We start from the raw sequence: 23266 nt of genomic DNA on the forward strand, positions 1-23266 counted from the left end.
TCACAACATCATAATATTTATTGTGCATAAATCTTACAAAATATACCATGTACAATTCCTGTCATATAATTACTATACATCATAATTTTATACATCCCCATCTTTATCACTTTTCTTTTAGTTGTTACACGTGTCCAATCTGATTAGACAAGATAACAAATAGTGACGACGTGGCATACTCACATCTATACAAGACAATGAATAATAACACACACTAAATTATCAGGATCTGTGATTATATTAAGCTGGTTTCAATTTCATAAAATGTTTTATCTTGGTTTTGAAAGATAGAAGTGTCTAAAATAAAAAGCACACTGGCATCTTTCCATTTAATTCTATATAAGTTCAAATTTATTATTTGCGCTAAGAACTGTTCCATTTTTGTCGTGGTGAGAAAATAAAACATTCAAATATGACACCTTAATACCGTAACAAAGTTTTTGATTACAACTTCAGGCTCAAAAAACAAAAACAAGTTTGTTTCCCGTTGGTCATGCAGAATTTGTTTGGGGTCAATTTGACAGCAGTTTGTCTTTTATTTCAGAAATCTAGGGACAAAATGAAAATCTATAACGTAACTTATAATTTTCATAACCTATTCTACACTGATTTGACATTATCTAAATATTTGTGATTTGTGCATATTTACTTTTAGAGTTAAGATATATGGAATCATAATTTATGATTCCATATATCTTAACTCTAAAAGTAAATGCATTTTGGTTTTCTGGCTACCTACAGGAAGCAAACTTGGTTTTTAGATTTATAGGAGAATTCCATGACATAAGACAAAGGGAATTTTTAATACTTTATCTGAGTGAATTATTTTTTTGATATACATAGGGTACAACACATATAAAGAGAGCACAAAAATAAACTCAAACAATCAGTCAGCATTGTCAAGAATAAAATAATATTCAAATAAAAAAGTTAACAATATATTAATCTTATTTACATAAACTACACAATTTGATACTTTTAACTAAACAAATGAAATGTGACATTATATATGTAATTATTATCTTTTGAAGAACCGATGTAAAGGCCTGTTTAAAAGTGCATTTCGTGATCCGCAGCCTCATCCCCCACTTTTCTCAAAAAAAGTTGAGATTTTTATACCACTGGAAACCTCTGGCTACATAATGTTTATGTACCAAAAATTTCTTGCAGATTAATTTGTTTAGCAAAAATATTGATCGTCAAATTTGAATTTCTTACCAGAATGAAATTACAACAGTGGCCTATGGAACAGTGTAATATATATAAAAAATCATGCATAACTCATACACGCAAAATCTGAATCAACTGAAATTTTGGGAATAAGCTTTTTCGTGGATACCTCCTGAAAAATGTCATAAAAAGAAGATGCTAGGATCACGAAATCCTCCTTTAACACTGTGAAAATTAAATACAAATTTCCCAGATAATCATTCAACTTGGAGGAATGTAGTTTTCTAATAAGTGATGATTTATTTTCATATCAAGATCAGATTATTGCTCAAAAGATGATAAATACATTGATATAATGGGTTTATTTGAGCAAAATATAGGCAATTCAAAATTCAAGGACTAATGAACAAAATAACCTGCACATGAACCAGGAACAGTACCTTACACAATACTTACTGTTTGTCAAAATACATGTACCATAATTATTCCACCTAATTAGCGCACATTCCTAATAAACACCTTTATGGAATTTGTCAAAATAATGGCAACTGTCTAAGCACTCTGTTTTCAAAAGGCCCAAATTAAATTAGTTAATGTTTATGTGTGTAGGCCTAAAGTAAATGACCCAATTTCATTTAGTTATTTTGTGAATGGTCCGGAAAAGTGACTGACTTGGGGGCATTAACTGGGTCGAATACAATTATTTAATTTGCTCTCTTAATTATTTTGCATTTCACATAAAACATGAAAGTTGCATAGCACCTAAATTGCAAACATCTCAGTGATAAATAATACAACTTGCATTACACCATTTATCCAGAAAACATATAATTGAACCATTACCTATCATGATTATTGAAGTACTGTATCTGAGTGTGATGAAATAAGACAAAAATACATCAACATTGTATTTATATTGCAATAAGCCACTATGGTAAAATGGGTACAACTTCATTAAATGGCTATGCTGCTCAGTAACCCGGTCAATTTTATTATAGAGCAGTTCCCACTTACACAAGTAGGGATCCAGGATTTGAAAAATGTTCAAAGCGGAAGCTTAGAGGCTAAAATTGGCTAAATTCATTGAAAGTATGCTGAATTTGCAGATCTGTGGAGTAGGGGGTTGGTATACCCCATTTGATCTCTCCTTGGATCTCCCACTGTATACATAAAGAAGTGTGACTTTAAGTACCTTTCTCAGACTTTGAATGTTTGAGATGTGAGGACAGTTCTACATCCTATATTAAACTTAAGTCACACATGCTTTGTTAAGCCTATAGCATGACCACATTACAAATCTTGCCCTGTTTTTCACAATTATTACACTATTCTTTATCAATATTGTTCCATCTAGCTACATGCTCATTTGTGAGCTGCTGTGCTATCATCAGTGCATAATACATTTATGTTACCTCCTTATGAGCAATCTGTGTAAGTTGTGATTGTATTTCCAAACTTTTTGGTTACCGTTCTGCAATTTTTTCCACCTGGAAATAAAACACAAAAAAGTAATACAATTAACATGGGTTGGACTGGAGGAATTTAGGGGATAAAGCTGCTTGTGTAGAACTCCATGCCATAGATGGCGACTCTGGATGGATCCAAAATACACCAGTAAATACATGCAATATTATTAAATACTCAAAAAGTACATGAACTAATTGAAATTTAGAAAATGTGATATTAAAACAATTTATAGCATTAACACTATTAAATTTCCAATCAATGTTATTGATTAATTGATTGACGGATTATAATTTGACAGATGGATGGATCAATAAATGTAAATATTGAACTATTAATTATACCTTTTACAGTTGTGCTTGTTTTAACACCATGTACTGTGCACTGTAGTTGATGATACATGTATGTCTGGATGATAGTGAGTTAAATTAGGTTACATAAATGTGCTCGGTGGATATCCATGATATAATGACATTGAAAACAAGAGAATGGAAAAATTGTTGTTGAAAACCTTCCATAGTGTTTCAATTTTTTTTCAATTTTAATAGTTTGAGAAGATTATAGTATTGTTCAGGTTTTTATTTAAATGCAGTGAGTTAAGCGTGTGTTATGGAGTGGTAGGGTTGACAAGCTTTTGAACAAAGTGGCTCTGACTACACCCTGATTGATACTGAGAGTTACATTTGACTTTCATTTTGGTAGCTAGTCATGCACATATTGTTCAGGTAGTATCAAGCTGCTGTACTAATCTTGCATTATTATCAAAATCTATGAAGTGGTAGAAACTGGTAGAGTTGACAAGCATTTGATTGACTTGGCTATATATGACTAGATCATGATTGATAGATCTACTATTTTTATCTGCAAAAAATTTGTTGTAGCTATTTGTACTTAGTTTAAATAAGCACCAAAAATAATGTTTTCTATAAAACCGGACAGAAAACAATAAAATGAATTGTGCATGTGATTACAATTGAAATGTAATGTTAGTGGTGATCAACAATGTGAATACATGAAGCAAATGAAATGTGTGGATTTGGGAATGTTAGAGTGTTCACCTAGAGTTACACATGTTAGTTAATAAGCAAACAAGTAAAGGTCCTCTTACCACCATTCCCTCTGTTTGTTGCTTGTTTTGTGAATTGTCTTTTTCCTCCTTGCTTGGGTTGCTATAGTTATAAATACGAATAAAAGTGTTATTAAAACCTATATCCTATAATCTCTGGAATGATCATAATATAAACTTGTACGGTATCATAATGTTGTCATTTGCATAAGGCCGTGTAAAATTAATATTTTGGTTCTCGTCCCCTCCCTCCTCAATTTCTGGGATTTGTCAGATTTTTTTTTTTTTTTAGATTTTTCAACTTTTTTAGACTTTGTAATGATTTATGAAATCTTCATACATTATAAATAACTTTATTAGAGAACAAGCATCACTTCCAAGTCTTTTTGTGGTACTCTAGGGGGTTTATCCCTCAGAATCTCACATTTGAAAAAAGAAAAAAGGGCCTCATCGTTTCCCCAAGCACTAAAAAAAAAAACCTAAAACTACTAACAATGCTAATTTTACATTGGAAAAAAAAACAAAACAAAAAAACACCTCCCTCCCTCATCAATTCATGAAAATCCTCTGGACGAGAACCAAAACATTAATTTTATATGGCCTAATCACCTTCATCATTGGTCAATGTCAAAATAAGTGTTTCACCCACTGAGTGGTAGGCAACTGAATAATGTTACTGTTGTCAAACAGACAAAATCTAAGCATCTGTATTAAAAAAAAACTCCCACCAGTGGATTGATTCTATAAAAGCAACTTTTCAATTTTCATGGTAAAGTAGGTCCTCTAACTTTCTGCCACTGATGCAGTTTGGTTTGGCACTTAGCATGTCACTATCATTGGACAAAGCATACACAGTACAATGAGCATACATATTTGCATAATGTTACATTATACTGATGTGACCATCACCAGCACTATTAACATTCTCCCTTCTTCATATCATCATCATCATCATCATCATCATCATCATCATCATCATCATCATCATCATCCCCATCACTGTTAACATCAACATTCTTCCCTTTTCATCACCTTCCTCCTCCTCCTCATCATCATCAAAAAACAGCAACAAGGATTACATCTTTCTATTGTTACCAAATAATCCATCGATAGGAAACTATTAACAAAACTGCAGAGCAGGTGACTTCCTCTGTGCCTTTCTGCCAATGATGCAGCTTTTTATGTAGGAGTCATTACCATGTGAGAGAACATAGCAACCTGCATGACTGATCCCGGACTGATCCTACCTCTATGATGTTACACTGGCATATTGGTCTTCTTTTTGAGCAGCAGGATTACCACATACCCCAAAAAGTATAGTTTGTGTAAATTAATAAGAATATAAACATGCAAACTTACTTTGGGTTTGTTTCCACCAGATTTGCCAAATAAGTCTCCTCCAAATCCAAAATCATGAAGGTTAATAAAGGTATCACCAAATCCACCATTGAATCCAAAGTTCCCAAAACCTCCAAAAAGGTCATCATTATCTAAGTCGTCCCAAAAATCATCCCCAAAATTAAATTTGGATCCTCTACCACCATTTCTGCCATGTTTTTTTCCAGTCTGGAAAAACTTTAAGCTTTCATCAAATTGCTTGAAAAAGTCATTGAGATTGAAATTGCCAAATCCACCAGCACCACCACCACTACCAAATTTGGTTTCCTGCTCTTCAAATGCACTGTGTCCTAGTTGATCATATTGTTTGCGTTTTTCTGGATCTTGTAAGACTTCATATGCTGAAAGAGACAATGGAGTTAGAAGGTTTTCATGGTACACAGAAACACAAACTAGTTCTTCTTTGATAACTTTTATTGACATACAATAATTACTTTTACTCTGAGCTAAGTCATTATATTTATTTCAGTTTCAGGCTTACCTTTAGCAATGTCAACAAATATTTTCTCCGCATCAGGGTCTTTATTTTTGTCAGGATGATATTTTACAGCTAACTTTCTAAATGCTCTCTTTATCTGTCTATCTGTGGCACCTCTTTCTATTCCCAAGAGTTGGTAGTAGTCTTTTGCACAGTCTACCAATGTAGACAGAAGAAGTGTAAGGCAAGCAATGGGCAGTAGAATTTGGGAAAGCTGCATAGTGATTTCAGACTGTTTGTGCCTTTGTGGATTCCAACAGCAATCAAAGTATCTGTGTAGTGGGAAGATAATGTTTATTGTTATTATTAACAGGTTAACTTAGTAATTACAATCATGCGATTATAAATAAATATGGAATATGCATTTAAAACAGGTTCCCACAAGGATCCAAAGATGATAGCTATGTAGCAATTGCAATATGGAGCCAAAGTTTCTTTCTACAAACTTTCAAAGTGAGATTAGATTGGAACTGGGATTAAACTGCACAGAGATCCATGCAGATGGGCGATAATCTAGGGTGGCCCCTGGGGCTATAGAGTCACAATCTAAGGGAATGATTGTATTCCCATTCATGGAAAGAATTGTCATTGTCCACAAAGCTCCCTTCCAAGTCCTCAAGTTCAGAAACTGGTCTGTGTTTTTAGTCAGATTATGCTCAGATTTAGTCCACTCTACAGTACAGTACTTCATTCAGACCCTGCTAATCTTGTATCAAGAGAGAATGACTGGGGATCATAGGTTTGGAACCATTGGATTGTTGGTAAATATACTAACTCTGGCTAAGCCATGGCTGCCAGGCTTTGCCCTCTCCTTGCGCTGAAGACACAAACCCCTACCCCAACATCTTGCTCAGGTTCCCAAGGTTCTCTAACAAAACATCAGCTTTAGCCTGTTTAGGAATGTCAGGATGTGATCGGATCACTTTCTATAAAAATGTAAGTTATGAGTATGAACATAGTACATATATTCTAGCTGCAGCTGTAGCTAGACTGTGGAACTCTGTCTTACTGCGGAACTCAGGCTTCAATAGCTTTCAATAACAGTCAGTCATGTCGTTCATTGACTATCATTTGAAGACTGAGCTATTATGATACATATATTTAAAACACAAATTTTGTGTATTGCCGCTCCCAAGAATATGGGTGTATAGAAAAACGGTTGGCTGTAGACACCTGTAGTCACGGTGGTTGGTCACGGTGGCTGTCAATGTACAATCTCAATGCGACACGATTTGACTAGTCACATTTAACATTTTCGATACTCACCTGCACTCTTCTGTGGTGATGATTGCTTGGCTTTATATGAATCTCTGCAAATTTACATCATGCCGCAAGTATAGTATCGTGGCCAAATTGACAAAATATATGCCATACAATGTTCACAACTTGCTCTCCATTTATGTCATTTGGCTGGATGTTGTAAGGCTTCTATTTTCACAATAATTGTGCTCATGTGTTTCATCACAGAGCAAGCACGTCAGTGTTTGTTTACGGAAGTAAAACAGAAGCAGCCGACGAAAAACACCGTTTAAATGGTGTACAATTAATAAATTTAATTACTTCCAGATACATGTGTTTCCTTATAAAGAATTTCATTTCAATCTAACTAGTCATTTTGCTGTAATATAAACTATTAAAAATAACAAAAATTAGATTAAATTTATATTTTACTCATTTCTACAAAGAAAAATCAACAGTGCACCTAGTTATTATTAACATGCAGCCAGTGCAGTGCTACATCAACAGCTTGTTAAAATGACGTGATAGAAGTGGTTCTAGAAAAATCTTAGCAATTAGCATAGAATTCTCAAATATTGATACAAAAAGTATCATAATTCATTCACAGTTTTATGTATGGATGAAATCACCTGCGATTATCAATGATCCAATTAATATGTATATAATGGCGGCTTTAAAGCGGTTAATTAGATGAAATATATATAATGAATTAGGTTTAATATAAAACACTTACGTCAACGGGGTGAGCTGTGATTGGCTGAATCATTATATACAGAGCAGCTATTTTGAAGCTGTCAAACCAAAGAAACTTTTGGCGACACAATTTCACGGAAGGGCTGTAGGCCTATAGGCGTAGATTCGTGAGAGGGGGATACACCCCAATATTTTGCCAGGGGGATGGTCCATACAATCATCCCGGGCAATCATCCCCCAATGTTGACGCCTGTAGGCCTATGTGGATGTGGGTTTCTGACCAAATTAACCTCATATTTGGCTATTTTAGTCACAAAATTGCACATTTTTTCTTCGCGCGAATTTATTCCACTTAGGCCTATTTCGAGGGCTTCGTGCACATTTGTAACATAAATATTTAGGCCTAATTATCATATGTGACCGTCCACGTCGAAACACTCGTAAAGTCGTCCCTGGTCAATTTTGTTTTGTTCCCTGTTTAGAAAATATCACTTTGGGCACTTTTCAGAGTTTGTAAACCACTGCTTCCAAACAAAACCAATTAGGCCTATGTTTCTAATTATCTCTTTTTTTATGACATTAAGGTGCCCTTCTACACCTTGAAGTTGAAAAAGGTTTTTTAATAATTTTGTAAGGGTGCCCTAGGGGTTAAAAATAGCCTGACCAAAGTTACCCCGCATTTGGGGCAACTTTGGTCAGAGTATTATACAAATAGGCCTACAACATGTTTTGAGGGGAAGTAGTCAAAACTACTGGTCCCGAGGAGTTGGATGATTTGACTACTTCCCGACGCGTCAGGATTTCTGTTCAATCAATATTTACATTTTGACCTATTATTATTCAAATTTTTTTTTAACTTTCCACAAATAACATTTTGTTTCATAAAACGTCAATTTCGCGAGTTATTATCCATCGGTAATCTCGGCAAAATAACTGCAGCAGACGCCATTTTAACGAATTCGCATCTGCAGAATCGCTGTTGTCTAACATAGTGCTACGTCTGAAGGAACGGTGACTCGCGGGGTCGATATACCGTGTGGTAGTAGGGGTGCGGAAGTTTTTACTACTTCCCCGCGTTCGCGTAATTGCACAGGCGCAGGGAAGTAGTCAAAATACCGTACTCGGACGCTGGCGTTAGTAACCAATAAGATGTCTGGATTACCTAATAAATATTTATGAGGTAGGCCTATAGTAGGCCTAATAGGCCCTACATTCCATGAAGAAAAAAAAATCAAAAAAATTGATCTTTGCTGTATATATGGGCAATTTGTTGTTTTTTGTGACATTTGACCCCTTGCAAAATTAATCAAGCACACATTTTGCTCACAAATATCGATTTTTATTTTTCTGAAAAAATGTAAAAAATGCTCATTTTTGGTTAAAAAATTGGACATGAGCGACTATTATTTCTTCCAAAACATTAATTTTATATGGCCTAATCACCTTCATCATTGGTCAATGTCAAAATAAGTGTTTCACCCACTGAGTGGTAGGCAACTGAATAATGTTACTGTTGTCAAACAGACAAAATCTAAGCATCTGTATTAAAAAAAAACTCCCACCAGTGGATTGATTCTATAAAAGCAACTTTTCAATTTTCATGGTAAAGTAGGTCCTCTAACTTTCTGCCACTGATGCAGTTTGGTTTGGCACTTAGCATGTCACTATCATTGGACAAAGCATACACAGTACAATGAGCATACATATTTGCATAATGTTACATTATACTGATGTGACCATCACCAGCACTATTAACATTCTCCCTTCTTCATATCATCATCATCATCATCATCATCATCATCATCATCATCATCATCATCATCATCCCCATCACTGTTAACATCAACATTCTTCCCTTTTCATCACCTTCCTCCTCCTCCTCATCATCATCAAAAACAGCAACAAGGATTACATCTTTCTATTGTTACCAAATAATCCATCGATAGGAAACTATTAACAAAACTGCAGAGCAGGTGACTTCCTCTGTGCCTTTCTGCCAATGATGCAGCTTTTTATGTAGGGAGTCATTACCATGTGAGAGAACATAGCAACCTGCATGACTGATCCCGGACTGATCCTACCTCTATGATGTTACACTGGCATATTGGTCTTCTTTTTGAGCAGCAGGATTACCACATACCCCAAAAAGTATAGTTTGTGTAAATTAATAAGAATATAAACATGCAAACTTACTTTGGGTTTGTTTCCACCAGATTTGCCAAATAAGTCTCCTCCAAATCCAAAATCATGAAGGTTAATAAAGGTATCACCAAATCCACCATTGAATCCAAAGTTCCCAAAACCTCCAAAAAGGTCATCATTATCTAAGTCGTCCCAAAAATCATCCCCAAAATTAAATTTGGATCCTCTACCACCATTTCTGCCATGTTTTTTTCCAGATACATGTGTTTCCTTATAAAGAATTTCATTTCAATCTAACTAGTCATTTTGCTGTAATATAAACTATTAAAAATAACAAAAATTAGATTAAATTTATATTTTACTCATTTCTACAAAGAAAAATCAACAGTGCACCTAGTTATTATTAACATGCAGCCAGTGCAGTGCTACATCAACAGCTTGTTAAAATGACGTGATAGAAGTGGTTCTAGAAAAATCTTAGCAATTAGCATAGAATTCTCAAATATTGATACAAAAAGTATCATAATTCATTCACAGTTTTATGTATGGATGAAATCACCTGCGATTATCAATGATCCAATTAATATGTATATAATGGCGGCTTTAAAGCGGTTAATTAGATGAAATATATATAATGAATTAGGTTTAATATAAAACACTTACGTCAACGGGGTGAGCTGTGATTGGCTGAATCATTATATACAGAGCAGCTATTTTTGAAGCTGTCAAACCAAAGAAACTTTTTGGCGACACAATTTCACGGAAGGGCTGTAGGCCTATAGGCGTAGATTCGTGAGAGGGGGGATACACCCCCAATATTTTGCCAGGGGGGATGGTCCATACAATCATCCCGGGCAATCATCCCCCAATGTTGACGCCTGTAGGCCTATGTGGATGTGGGTTTCTGACCAAATTAACCTCATATTTGGCTATTTTAGTCACAAAATTGCACATTTTTCTTCGCGCGAATTTATTCCACTTAGGCCTATTTCGAGGGCTTCGTGCACATTTGTAACATAAATATTTAGGCCTAATTATCATATGTGACCGTCCACGTCGAAACACTCGTAAAGTCGTCCCTGGTCAATTTTGTTTTGTTCCCTGTTTAGAAAATATCACTTTGGGCACTTTTCAGAGTTTGTAAACCACTGCTTCCAAACAAAACCAATTAGGCCTATGTTTCTAATTATCTCTTTTTTTATGACATTAAGGTGCCCTTCTACACCTTGAAGTTGAAAAAGGTTTTTTAATAATTTTGTAAGGGTGCCCTAGGGGTTAAAATAGCCTGACCAAAGTTACCCCGCATTTGGGGCAACTTTGGTCAGAGTATTATACTAAATAGGCCTACAACATGTTTTGAGGGAAGTAGTCAAAACTACTGGTCCCGAGGAGTTGGATGATTTGACTACTTCCCGACGCGTCAGGATTTCTGTTCAATCAATATTTACATTTTGACCTATTATTATTCAAATTTTTTTTTAACTTTCCACAAATAACATTTTGTTTCATAAAACGTCAATTTCGCGAGTTATTATCCATCGGTAATCTCGGCAAAATAACTGCAGCAGACGCCATTTTAACGAATTCGCATCTGCAGAATCGCTGTTGTCTAACATAGTGCTACGTCTGAAGGAACGGTGACTCGCGGGGTCGATATACCGTGTGGTAGTAGGGGTGCGGAAGTTTTTACTACTTCCCCGCGTTCGCGTAATTGCACAGGCGCAGGGAAGTAGTCAAAATACCGTACTCGGACGCTGGCGTTAGTAACCAATAAGATGTCTGGATTACCTAATAAATATTTATGAGGTAGGCCTATAGTAGGCCTAATAGGCCCTACATTCCATGAAGAAAAAAAATCAAAAAATTGATCTTTGCTGTATATATGGGCAATTTGTTGTTTTTTGTGACATTTGACCCCTTGCAAAATTAATCAAGCACACATTTTTGCTCACAAATATCGATTTTTATTTTTTCTGAAAAAAATGTAAAAAAATGCTCATTTTTGGTTAAAAAATTGGACATGAGCGACTATTATTTCTTCCAAATATATTTCTTAACAAATTGACACCAAATATGACTAAAAACAATATTGCTGTACGGAATCAGAATCAGATGATTTAAAAAAATATATTTGACCGACCAAAGTTACCCCGCTGACCGAAGTTACCCCATTTTACCTGCATTTTACGGTAGTTCTTCAGCCCACTTTAGCCAGAGTTTTTCTGAGTGTACATAAATAGCTGCTCTCTGTTGTGTCATGAACATCATCCACCGAAGGCACATTGCACACAAAGCATGCGTGTATTCCGGAAAAACAGTAATGTGTATGATTAGCTGAGTTTCCTGCAGGAAAAAAGGTAAACAATCATGGCTGATGGCGACGACGATGCGCCACTGATGAATGAAGAAGAAGAGAGAGAAAATGAAGGGGAAAATTCATCTGGTGATGAAGAGGAGGGTAAAGTATATTAGTGTTTGTACTGTTGATTTTCGATTTGCTCACTAAAACTTGATAATTGATTGAGTGAGACTGAGAGCTGCAGCAGCATTTACATGTAATGATTTATGTTTTGTGCAGAATTTTGCACCCATGCACCCATACTCTGAATCTGAATCTGAAGTGATACTGCCACAGAGGAGTAAGATAAGACAGAGCGCGTACCACCAGTCAAAGTCTCCGCCTCATCCGATAATGAGGGCCGATTGTTCCATGAAATGCGACAGGCGAGACTGCTAGGCAATTACCGCGTATTTTCACGGTCTGTCGCAGTCGCTAAAGCACGCAAGCGCTCTATCGCGTGATACTGGCGAAGGCACGCAGCGCTGGCGTGATTGTTAGACACGGCATGATCGAACAATCGGCCCTCATGAATATCACGAGAACTGGTAGCATACAATACACGGGGACTTTGACTGATGGTACGCGGTCTGTTTCTCTTTCGTCCATGGATACTGCATAACACTCCTGGTGGAGTCATACACGCAGGATGTGGTGTGCGCATGGATTTTATTAGTCTTGTTGGTTGAGGTGGTTTGTGACAGCTGCTTTGAATTGCTTGGATGTCATATCATTAATGTTGCGCTTCTATTATTAGGTTTACCCCAGACAAGCCAATGCTGCAGAAAAGCGGGAGCAAGTTAATTTGGTAATCCTCATACTTATTTTAACTGAATATATCGCATTTCTTTCCTCGCAGTTGAGACTATTCGATTTATTCTGTCAAAGAGCATTCTTGTCAGACTCCCCTTGAGATTCTATTTTGTATAAAAAAGCCATATTAAAATTTGCTGAGGAGAACGCCCTGAGCACCCTCAAAATTTTTTTAAATTCTGGTTTTTACACGATTGTAATGTACTTTAGTTAATAAGGATACTCTGCAAAAATCAAGACTTTAGGTGTTGTAGTTTTGTCAAAATCCGATATTTTGAATAAAACGATGGAACCGGCGTTTTATGATGGAAATATTCGTCGAACACGTATGCACAGTACGTACACGGCGTGTGGGATACACATACACACACACCCCGAGGATCGTACCGTATTACAACCGCTGGTGTAACATGCATGGGCGATAGTAGTAAATTCCAATTTTCTATGCTTTCCTCACTTGTTCGGCTCAAAATTAAAAGGGGACATATCTGACAGTAAAAGCTAACATTTTATGGAAAATAAATACTAATCTATTTTAACAGAAATGTTATAATATGGCTTTAAATAGTACATGTAGTTCTGATTCTAGTATTGCATAAACTGTGTTGATTTCTGTTTCACACAGCCATTTTTGAATTAGTCTCGGTCCCAGCCGATTTGTGCTCCTTCGTCACTAAGGACAACCTCATAGTACGTATTTCCTGATTGGCTGAATTAACTCAGTAAAATAGTGGGTTGCCAAATAAGGCATGTTGATGGACAGCCATGCGGTGATATAAATCCCCGTATTAATCAACACAATGTACATGAGTACGCGTCGCGAGTCGCTGACATGAAAGATATGAAAAATAATCGCCGATATCGATGTGATGTAGGACTTGCATAGGATTGTACAGAGATTAAATTTGGCAAAATTTGACCTTTCTAGGCAAGGTGACAAAACCCGGGGGGCACTATAGTGTCAAGAGGGGGGTATCAGGCGCGTCCGAGGACTCTCAAAAAGCACCCTAAACAAGTATTTCCGAGACTGAAATTTTCCCCCCTAAGCAAGTATAAGTTGCACGATTTGCTACCCTAAACAAGTAGTTGTCTTTTCCCCAACCCTAAACAAGTAATTGATGCAATTATTACCCCTAAACAAGTAAACACACAGAACCCAGGCGGCGAGTGGCATGATAGGGCTAGCAATTTGTGGCAAGCCGTCTGAATTTTGAGCCATGCAAGTTTACATGTACGTGGTGCTAAAGCTTACCTCAAAGTTCATGCAGTATGTCCAATATTTTCAAGATTTTTGGGCCAATAATTTCCCTTTTTGGATCACAGGTCCAACCCTTTTCATTGAAATATTGTAGAATTTATTCTTTGGGATTGGGATGTACCCATTTCTCCACATATCCAAGAGAATTTTGAACTGCAAGTCCAACGCAAATTACGACCATGGCGATTGCAAACCACAGTTACCACACATTGAAGTTGGAAGAAGACGGCAAACACGGCCAGTTTAGCTTGGTTTATTTCCTAATTTCGTCTCGATTTAAAACATCCTAGAGCATTAATTATCATACTGGATTTAGTGGTAAACCCAACCAAAATCCTGAAACTCATTGATTTATATTTTAAGAAAGCCAAAATAGTTCCAAATTATTCAATCGTTGTGTTTGTAAATACCCGGTAAAATTTCACACATGTATGTCAAAAGTTCATTGACACAGCTCGTTTACAAACTTAGAAGTTCGTGGTTCCTTTGTTGCTCCTTTAGACCATGTTCCGATCAACCAAATTTTCTGGGCTGGAAGCCACCAAGACTATGAATATTAATGAGTTTAAAGAGGTTCGGCCAATCGGAAATCCTCTTATATTTTTCCTCATAATATATTGATTCCAAGTTAAAAAAAAAAAAAGCATGCTGATTGGTTGTATATTCTGAACAAGTTGTGACCTCGTCCGGGGACCTCGTGTTTAGTATGCTAGCTGGGCCAGTATAGGGATCTGTCATCTCTGACAGCTAAAAGATGGCTTTTAACTGCTTTTGGGGTGTAGGAAGAAGACACTTTCCTTTCACTTTTCATGAATGAAGGATAAAGCACAAAATCCCAAACTTGGCAAAACTACCCTAAGTACGTAAGAGCTCCAAAAACATACCCTTTTATGCTTCCGTCAATTGCAAGCCCGGCTACCAGGGACCCGGGCACTGTAGACACAATACCCGGGACTGTCACCCTGAAATTACCAGAAAGTATGTCCCCGGTACCCGGGACTGTACCCGGGATGTACCGTCAGTCGTCCCGGTAGCGGGGCCATGAAAATACTTATATTTTGGATTTGCTGATTAAAAACATTGAAAATTAATACAGCACTTTGAAACCCGCTGGCATGGGCGGGGACAGTACCGGGGTTTCACCCACAATTTGTGCCCGGTACCGGGACAAATACCGGGGCATAGCGGGATTATTACAATTGCCTTTGGTAATCTCCCCGCTACGTCCCGCTGTGCCCGGTCCCTGGTAGCCGTTTTTTTTCATGAATTTGATACCCTATTCATGTTACGCACGTAACGTACCCTAGTCTGAAAAAATACCCTTTTTACGTGAATTTATGGACGCGCCTGATACCCCCCTTCACCATTACAGTGCCCCCGGGACAAAACTTTGTGTGCATAATATGATAAAAGACAGTCTTAAGTAAGTATATGTGCAATGCTCTTGGTGTTTTGATGTTTTGGGAGACTGTGACGGATTCCAAATAATGGGTGACAGATCCTATTCTTTACTGTTTAATATTCCTTTTTAAAAGTTAACAATTCCCCACACAGTAACGGTCTTATACGTTATCCAGAGACAACATATACAGTAAGTTCCTTGTACTAGGTTTCTCTACTGGGTGTCAGTTTGACCAAAATTCATTCCCACAAGGTAGGCCTACTATTAATACATACACATATTCAACTCTATCCCTGAACATTGTATGTTGACTGAATGGAAATGTTGCAGGGCATCAAGGACTCGTTATATAAATCTGATATAAAACTGTTTTATATTTTCATACAGAGGGTGGAGGTGGAGGAGGTATACCATTTCTAGGAAGACTCCGATTGGAATTCCGAGGCCGAGTAAATCGTGACAAAAAAAAAAAGAGACCTACAAAGATAACCTATGACCCTTCACTTCCTACAGCACACTCAGTAAGTTTTGCAAATCTTTAAACTACATTCAGAAATGTCAGAGTTTTGATTGTGGTGGCTACCATGAGTTAAATCAGCATAAAATATTATAACTTTTCTTTTTTTAAATATTATACAGAACAAGGATGTTGCCTTTATACCAAATAACATTTATAACAGTGGTTCTCAAATATCTATGCTCATGGGCTATGGAGGAAAAAACAAATTTCAAAGACTAATGTTTGATGGCCATATACACCTTTTGTTTGCTATGTTGACTGTACATGCTCAAGAGCCAACCACCATTGGTCCGCAGCTAGATCAGGCACAAGTGTCGCCTATTGGGAACTCCTGCTTTATAGTACCAGGCTATAGGCCTACACATACACTGCAAACAGTGGCGTGGCGTCATAGGGAACGCATGGGGCACATGCCCCCAATCGATCTGAAATTTAAAAAAATCTCATAGGAAAATGGCCGAAAAATGGCTTGTGCCCCCCCCCCCATCAGACCCGGACCCGGTGCCCCCCTATCAGACCCGGTGTCCCCAATCAGATGACCCACGCTACGCCACTGACTGCAAAGTGTGTTGGATGGGATGGGAAATTTGTGGTCTTTGGAAAGTAATTCATTTTGTTTTAAAATTTTACATCTTAAAAATGAATATTGATTCTATGATTGAGAGGCCCTCTCAACTGGCGGGGCTCACGCCACTTGTGGTGCTTGTAGTCAGTCGACGTGGCGCATAAAGTGGCGCACGGAATACAGATTACCAGATTACCAGGCCTTTAAACAAAAAAATTATCTCCAAAGAAGATACCTTTAGATAAGTGAAATTTCACTTCAGAGTGACATATCGAATTGCATTCTGAATACGAAGAATGTCCTTCTGATATCAAATAATTTTGATTTTTTGAAATTCGCAATGTAATACACATTTTATGGCAAATGATTAAAAATTGACATTTTTGATATTTAACAGTACTCGAAGTAAACTTGATAAATCTGATGATTTATACTTAAAGTGTATGTAGTTGGGATGAAAAGCTGACGATCAATTGACAATTTTGTCCTTTCGTATTGAAGATATGGATTTTTTTTCCCAAAACACCAAAAAAAAAAAAAAGGTCTTTTGGGAAAAAAATCCATATCTTCAATATAAAAGGTCAAAATTTTCAATTGATCGTCGGCTTTTCCTCCCAGCTACATACACTTTAAGAATATATCATTAGATTTATAAAATTTACTTCGAGGACTGTTATATATCAAAAATGTGAAAAATATCAAAGTTTAATAATTTGTCATAAATTATATACACAAATTGGCATCTATAAGCTGTCTTCAATCAGGGGTAAAATAATAATGATATAATGTGTACAGGTACTTACTTAATAAGGTCTCTCAAAGACTGGACAAACATGACAAAGTCTTACATATGCAGCAGTAGTTAGACCTCTATACAATGTCATCATTTAATGTCTTGTTGCCTCCCTTCTAAATGTTTCATTTGCTATGTCAAAACATGTTATTTTTCCTTTCAGTATCTTGGTAGTGATCTGGAAGAGTATAGTGGCAGGACAGTATTAGATGATGAGAGTTACATCACGCTTCCCTTACTTCAACTGCCAGGTGTAGTACTTATACCTGGGCAGACACTACCCTTGCATCTCTTCAATCAACGCATTATATCCATGATGAAACATGTCATACAGAACAATAGGACGTTTGGTTTAGTACATGACAGGTAGGTACATTGCCCTGGTTCATTGATATTATGATGATAAGAAGAAACTTGAAGAAAGTTGTATTTATTTTGTTTGTCGGTTTTAGTAAGTTAATGAAGTCTTGAAACTGTTTGAATTCAAGAAATACAAAGCCTCACAATATAATTATTTAATACTCTTTGGCATTTATTGTTCTTTGAAAATCTGTCCCCTGGTACAGCCGACGAAGACTAACAGATGAAATGACAACGGTTACCATAGGAACCACTGCAGAAATCTACAGTGCAAAGGATGAGGAAGATAGTGGGATAGAAACCATGAGAGTCAAGGCAACTGGACGCCAGAGATTTAGGATAGTTGATACTTGGAGACAAGCTGATGGGTACGAACTTGAGTAAAATAAACCTTTACTATACTGCGTACTGTACTGCGTGCACTGCGTAATGTCGCAAGTTTAGTGGAATGACACGATAGCGCGATCGATTGTGCACGCATAGGAAATGCAGCGCTAGCCAAAGCGTGTGTGGTAGGCATTGTATGCCGATGGGGACGCAATTGTCATTGCGTGCCTATTGAGCTCTCATGATCGAGAAACTATTATTTTAGCTATAATAGTATTGAAGGAATTCAGAAGTCTGATTAAAAAACACTTTTGGCAATCCTATCTGTTCCCCTTCTCAATGGTGAATGCCAATCGATCAATTGATCCAGAGGGCTTCAGTCGCGTCATCATCTTCCGAGGACATCATACCATCCAACAAAGGATTGTTGTCATTCATTCACCATTGAGAAAGGCAACAGATTGGATTGCCGAAACTGTGTGGAAACAAGTGAGTTTTTCTTGGAATTTTACTATAAAAACTTTTTTTTTTCTCTGATACAGGTGCAAAACAGATACCTCTAAAGTAAATATACTATAGTCTAGTAGAAACTGTCCATACCTTAAAGGTCAGTCACATCAGGAAAGTTGAGAAAAACTTTCCTGGTCACATAGAATTAAGTCCAATATGACAGACAATATGTCAAATACTTACACCATTGAAGTGCATTATTGTGATCACAGCATATTGCTGAATAGAATCCAAGTAGAAACTTTTCATTGCTAAAAAAAATGAGTGACTTTTGATAGTAAAACAATACAATAGCATATCACTTCATGTGTTAGATAGAGATGGTTTCCATTTGGCTTGCTGGAGACAGTAGCATCCATGTGTGATACACACGTAATCAAAGGCAGCGTATCTTTAGGTCGCAATCACCTTAATCTCGAGTGTATCACACATGGGTGCTACGGTCTCAAGAAAGCCAAACATTCATAGTTATTTTTTCAGTACTATGTGCTTGTAAAGTGCAGTTGTCCATTCTTTTTCAGAACAGGGACTGTTTTTATAGACCATAAAGGAAATGAAGTATAGTGGATTGGCAATTCAATTCAAAATGATTTTGTTTCGTTATTTCAGGATCCTGATGGGTAAGGTCATGGTCCTGCCTGAAATTGAAGTCACAGATGCACTTGTGGGCGCTAGATTAGCGTCTCACAATCGATTGAAATTAGTACCTGTTAGTCTAATGGCAAGTCCTGGTGCAGGTGGGGATAGTGTGCTGCGGCAGAGAAGAAAGAGGAAGCTTTCTGCTGCCAATTTAACATGGTGGCCACCGTGGGTTTATGAAATGTATGATTGTGTAAGTACACTTTTCTCCCATAACTTCCAAAACCGGTTATTTTTCCATACCAAAACGTAGGGAATTATCAAGTTTATATACCCCCTGTAAATTTCAAACTAAATGATGCATGCATGAGGTCATGCCTCAATAAAGAATCAGTTTCCAAATAAGATAAGTAATTCAAGGAAGAATCAAAACTCTTTATAATTCATGATGGTACCTTGTACTGTTGATTTGCAATTTTATATTAATTGTCATTTTCCAGAAAGATCATAATTATGAAGAATATGTAACTATTGTTGCCTAATTGAAGTTGCTTTACCTTTCTATATTGCTTTAGGATGCCTTGATATTTCACATTAAGAGTGAATTGCGTAGCTGGTATGAAGACTCTCTGACATTAGAAAAAGTGCCAGCAAACCCTGTGGGTAAGTTGTATTGACTCAACATACATGGCAGCATACTTGTCTGGGGTTGGGTACTTGCATTTATTGGTGCTTATTGGTGTCTCATTTTATCACATTCAATACACTAGACAAGGTGAATCAGTATACTCAGTTTTAAATCTAGGAGGAAACTGGAGGACTTAGGAGTGTGGACTGGAAACAAATACACATAAAGTAATATGGGATGGCCGGGCTCGAACCCAGGACCTCAGTGGTGCAAATTGTGGACAGAATTTATTTGAGATCAAAATATCATATTTTCTTCAAATATCATTTAAGTAAAAATGGTTAGCAATATCCACTGGTTAACAATCTGAAATATTTCAGCAATAATAATGTTCATGTGTTTTGCAACTGTCAGCACAACTTTCAGTATGAATGAGACAGGTGGTGATTTTTCATTTTGTTACTATCATTTCCTGTTGGCAGATTTTTCCTACTGGGTTGCTAGTAATATACCCTTAGATGACAACCAAAGGCTAGGTTTACTTGAAATCAACTCAGCTGTACAGAGACTAAGAAGAATATTAGACTTACTCAAGAAGGTAGGTAATAGGTTATTTAAGTTTTGCTCAAACTTGGAGTTTTCTGTCTTTTTCACTTCCCATACAAAACATGATTTTGCAAGATTATTGACAGCTTCCAATTTTGTACTTTGTTCTGTTTGCCCTTTGTCAATATCTACACTACGCACCATTTGTCAGAAAAGTGACTATTTAATGTTACAGGGATACAGAATTAAACATACATCTGGCCTGTAATATTTATATGCACAGTTTTGTGTTTGAAAATATCTTTACAGTAAAAGATCAATATAAGTGAGGCTATTATGGCCATAAGCTTTGGTGTTTTGTTTTTTTTTCAAAATGTGTCATTTCAATATTGTAAACATTTTGATGGTTTACTTGCATTGTTCTTTGTTATAACTTCGCTATCTCTGATCTATGATTTACAGTGCACTATTCTAGTATGCAAAGGATGTGGTCAACATATTGCCAACAAAAGTGATGTATTTTGGTAAGGAGAATAGAATTATTGTTTTTAACATAACCATATGAGCTGGTGTGCAATCAAATTTGTTATAAATGGAGCAGTGTTCATTCTGAGACACTGCATTTGAATTGTTAGAAGAATTGTTATGTTATTCTCATTGTAAAAAAATGTAAATTATCAAAAAAGTTTTGAATAGTTTTGGAAAAAAAATCCAATATGAGAGAGAGAGAGAGTGAACATGGAACTGGAGAAGGAAAAGAATATCCCTATAGGTAAAATAAGCAGTTAAGTGGGTACACAATGTAAGGCACGTGCATGCTTTTTACTGCACCGCGCTATGTGTGGGTATGTGTTTATCGCGGAGCCACTAGCATTCATAGTGTTCCAGCTTGGCCAAGAATTACTTATTCTACCTACAGTGTGATTTAGATTTTAATTGGACAAGATGTCAAATAAAACCCAAATATATTGGTAAGAGGGAGAGAAATTCTATGTGTACTTTTAAGTTTTAAATAGTCTTTGCTCCTGAGGTATTATATACAACCAGGCTTTAAAATTTTTTTATTACTCTAGTGAAAAACTAGGGACATATGATGACATTTGGTTAAGATTGGATGATGATCAATTTGATGATCTCACTTGCCCCTACTCAAATATGCATATTGTATATGCAATTGTTATTCAGAATACTCTTCAAAAATAGATCAAAACAACTGCTACAACTGTTTTCACACAGTACACTCACCATTGTAAAGTGAAAATTACAAATTAATTTTCTCCATCCACTTGACTTCATTCAATATTATTGAATGTATTAAATGCAGCAACTGACCATGTAGATCAGAGTAAGAGAGAGCAGCATGACTTTTCTCAAAGAAAGATAAAGTATTCATTCAGATTCTAAAAGGACAATAGCTTCTACGTATGTACTTGGTTGGTAGTGTCATCATTTGGGGTATGACGAGGAAAGAGCATGTGAGCCTTATTCATACTGTTGAGAATTTCCATGTGTGATAAAGGCACATTTAATTCTTTACATGTGGAGAAATCTCACTTTTCAATTTGTTGCTGTAAATTTTTGGTTTCTTTTTCAGTATGTCTTTGGATGGTCCTATGGCAAATTATGTGAATCCTGGTGGCTACGTTCATGAAACATTAACATTGTATCGAGCACAGAACTTGAATCTTATTGGGAGACCCTCAACAGAAAACAGCTGGTTTCCTGGGTAAGTCAAGACAGAGAATGAAACTGTGAAGTTATATGTGCTGTGTCAGATTCTGAACAATGAGAAACAAACCCATTATCACACACAATTATCTGGATAACTAAGATGTGATGATGAACTAAGTAAGCCAAGGGAAAAAAACACAGAATAACAAAAACCTAAAACTAAATGTTGATAAGGTTGTAGACCAAAGTGTAGATAGTTTTAATTGTGCAAGACAGCATAGCATGATTAAACATTACTTGAGATGCTGCTCCTTCTCAAAATAACTCCTCCCCTGAAAAAAATTGTATGCTTAATGACCATGTCATATCCCATAAGCTTTCATTCACAGTCAATAAAATGTGCATTTTGAAGAAAATCTTGATATGAAAGCTAATTTTCCCCCCTCAAAATAATATTGCTTTCACATGAAGTAAATTGTGTCATTAAATCTTTGCATGACAGGTACGCTTGGACAATACTGCAGTGTCGGCATTGCACAAGTCACATGGGATGGAAATTTACAGCCACCAAGAGAAAGATGAAGCCAGAGAAATTCTGGGGATTGACCCGCTCCGCTTTGATGTCTGGGATGCAAGGTGATATACCGGGGGCAGATGGGGAACCTTCTCCAATGATATGAGCAGCTATATTTTAGATGTTAGGTGGAAATTCAATTTCAATCCTACAGCCTGTGTTTTGCTGAAGACAAGTACACTGCTTTTGTGTCATGTATCAAGGGTCATTCGCTTGCTTTATAGTAAACAGAATCTACCTATTTATTTCTCGCTTCAGAATATGTATACTCCATTTTGTCTGTAATAAATGACATAAAATTCTCCCCTACTGGTAGAGCTGTCAACAAAGTTTGAAAGTTTGATCATGTTGACCACAAACCCACAATTAGTATATATATCAAGATTGTATAACTGCTGACATGACATGAAGTAGTACTTTTTGTGACCAAAGGATATAATTTCCCCCTACTAAGATACATCATCTGTCAATTTGTGACTTTCCTGACGTGAAAACTAATTGAACCCAGAAGTGGTTAATTTTAGTTCTTTTTCATAGCATGAATGGAGTATATTGGTATAAAGCAGCATATATAAGAAGGATATCTTCAGAAACCGAAGCTGTATAATTACTAGCATGTATGTATAGTATAACTTTCAACTTAAGTACCCAATCATGGCACATGGGTACTTACATTACAAGTACGCAATCATGGCACATTTGTGAATTTAGTGATTTGTAAAGTCACTTCAA

General features: G+C 36.5%; 2 protein-coding genes across 2 annotated transcripts; one reads left to right on the forward strand and one right to left on the reverse strand.

Moving 5' to 3' along the window:
- Window positions 1–7085, reverse strand: LOC140149139 (dnaJ homolog subfamily B member 9-like). The gene is made up of 5 exons (XM_072171323.1): window positions 6843–7085; window positions 5580–5848; window positions 5060–5439; window positions 3743–3803; window positions 1–2657 (listed from the first exon to the last, which is right to left on the reverse strand). The coding sequence occupies exons 2-5, from the start codon at window positions 5794–5796 to the stop codon at window positions 2587–2589; spliced, it is 729 nt and encodes a 242-aa protein (XP_072027424.1). The 5' UTR covers window positions 5797–5848; window positions 6843–7085; the 3' UTR covers window positions 1–2586.
- Window positions 7086–11959: 4874 nt separating this feature from the next.
- Window positions 11960–23167, forward strand: LOC140149140 (protein cereblon-like). The gene is made up of 10 exons (XM_072171324.1): window positions 11960–12108; window positions 15849–15982; window positions 17503–17705; window positions 17906–18067; window positions 19146–19368; window positions 19691–19778; window positions 20226–20341; window positions 20752–20813; window positions 21884–22015; window positions 22463–23167. The coding sequence occupies exons 1-10, from the start codon at window positions 12018–12020 to the stop codon at window positions 22638–22640; spliced, it is 1389 nt and encodes a 462-aa protein (XP_072027425.1). The 5' UTR covers window positions 11960–12017; the 3' UTR covers window positions 22641–23167.
- The last annotated feature ends 99 nt before the right edge of the window (window positions 23168–23266 follow it).

Source organism: Amphiura filiformis, chromosome 3, assembly GCF_039555335.1.
Source record: "Amphiura filiformis chromosome 3, Afil_fr2py, whole genome shotgun sequence".
In the NCBI taxonomy this organism is placed as follows: Eukaryota; Metazoa; Echinodermata; class Ophiuroidea; order Amphilepidida; family Amphiuridae; genus Amphiura; species Amphiura filiformis.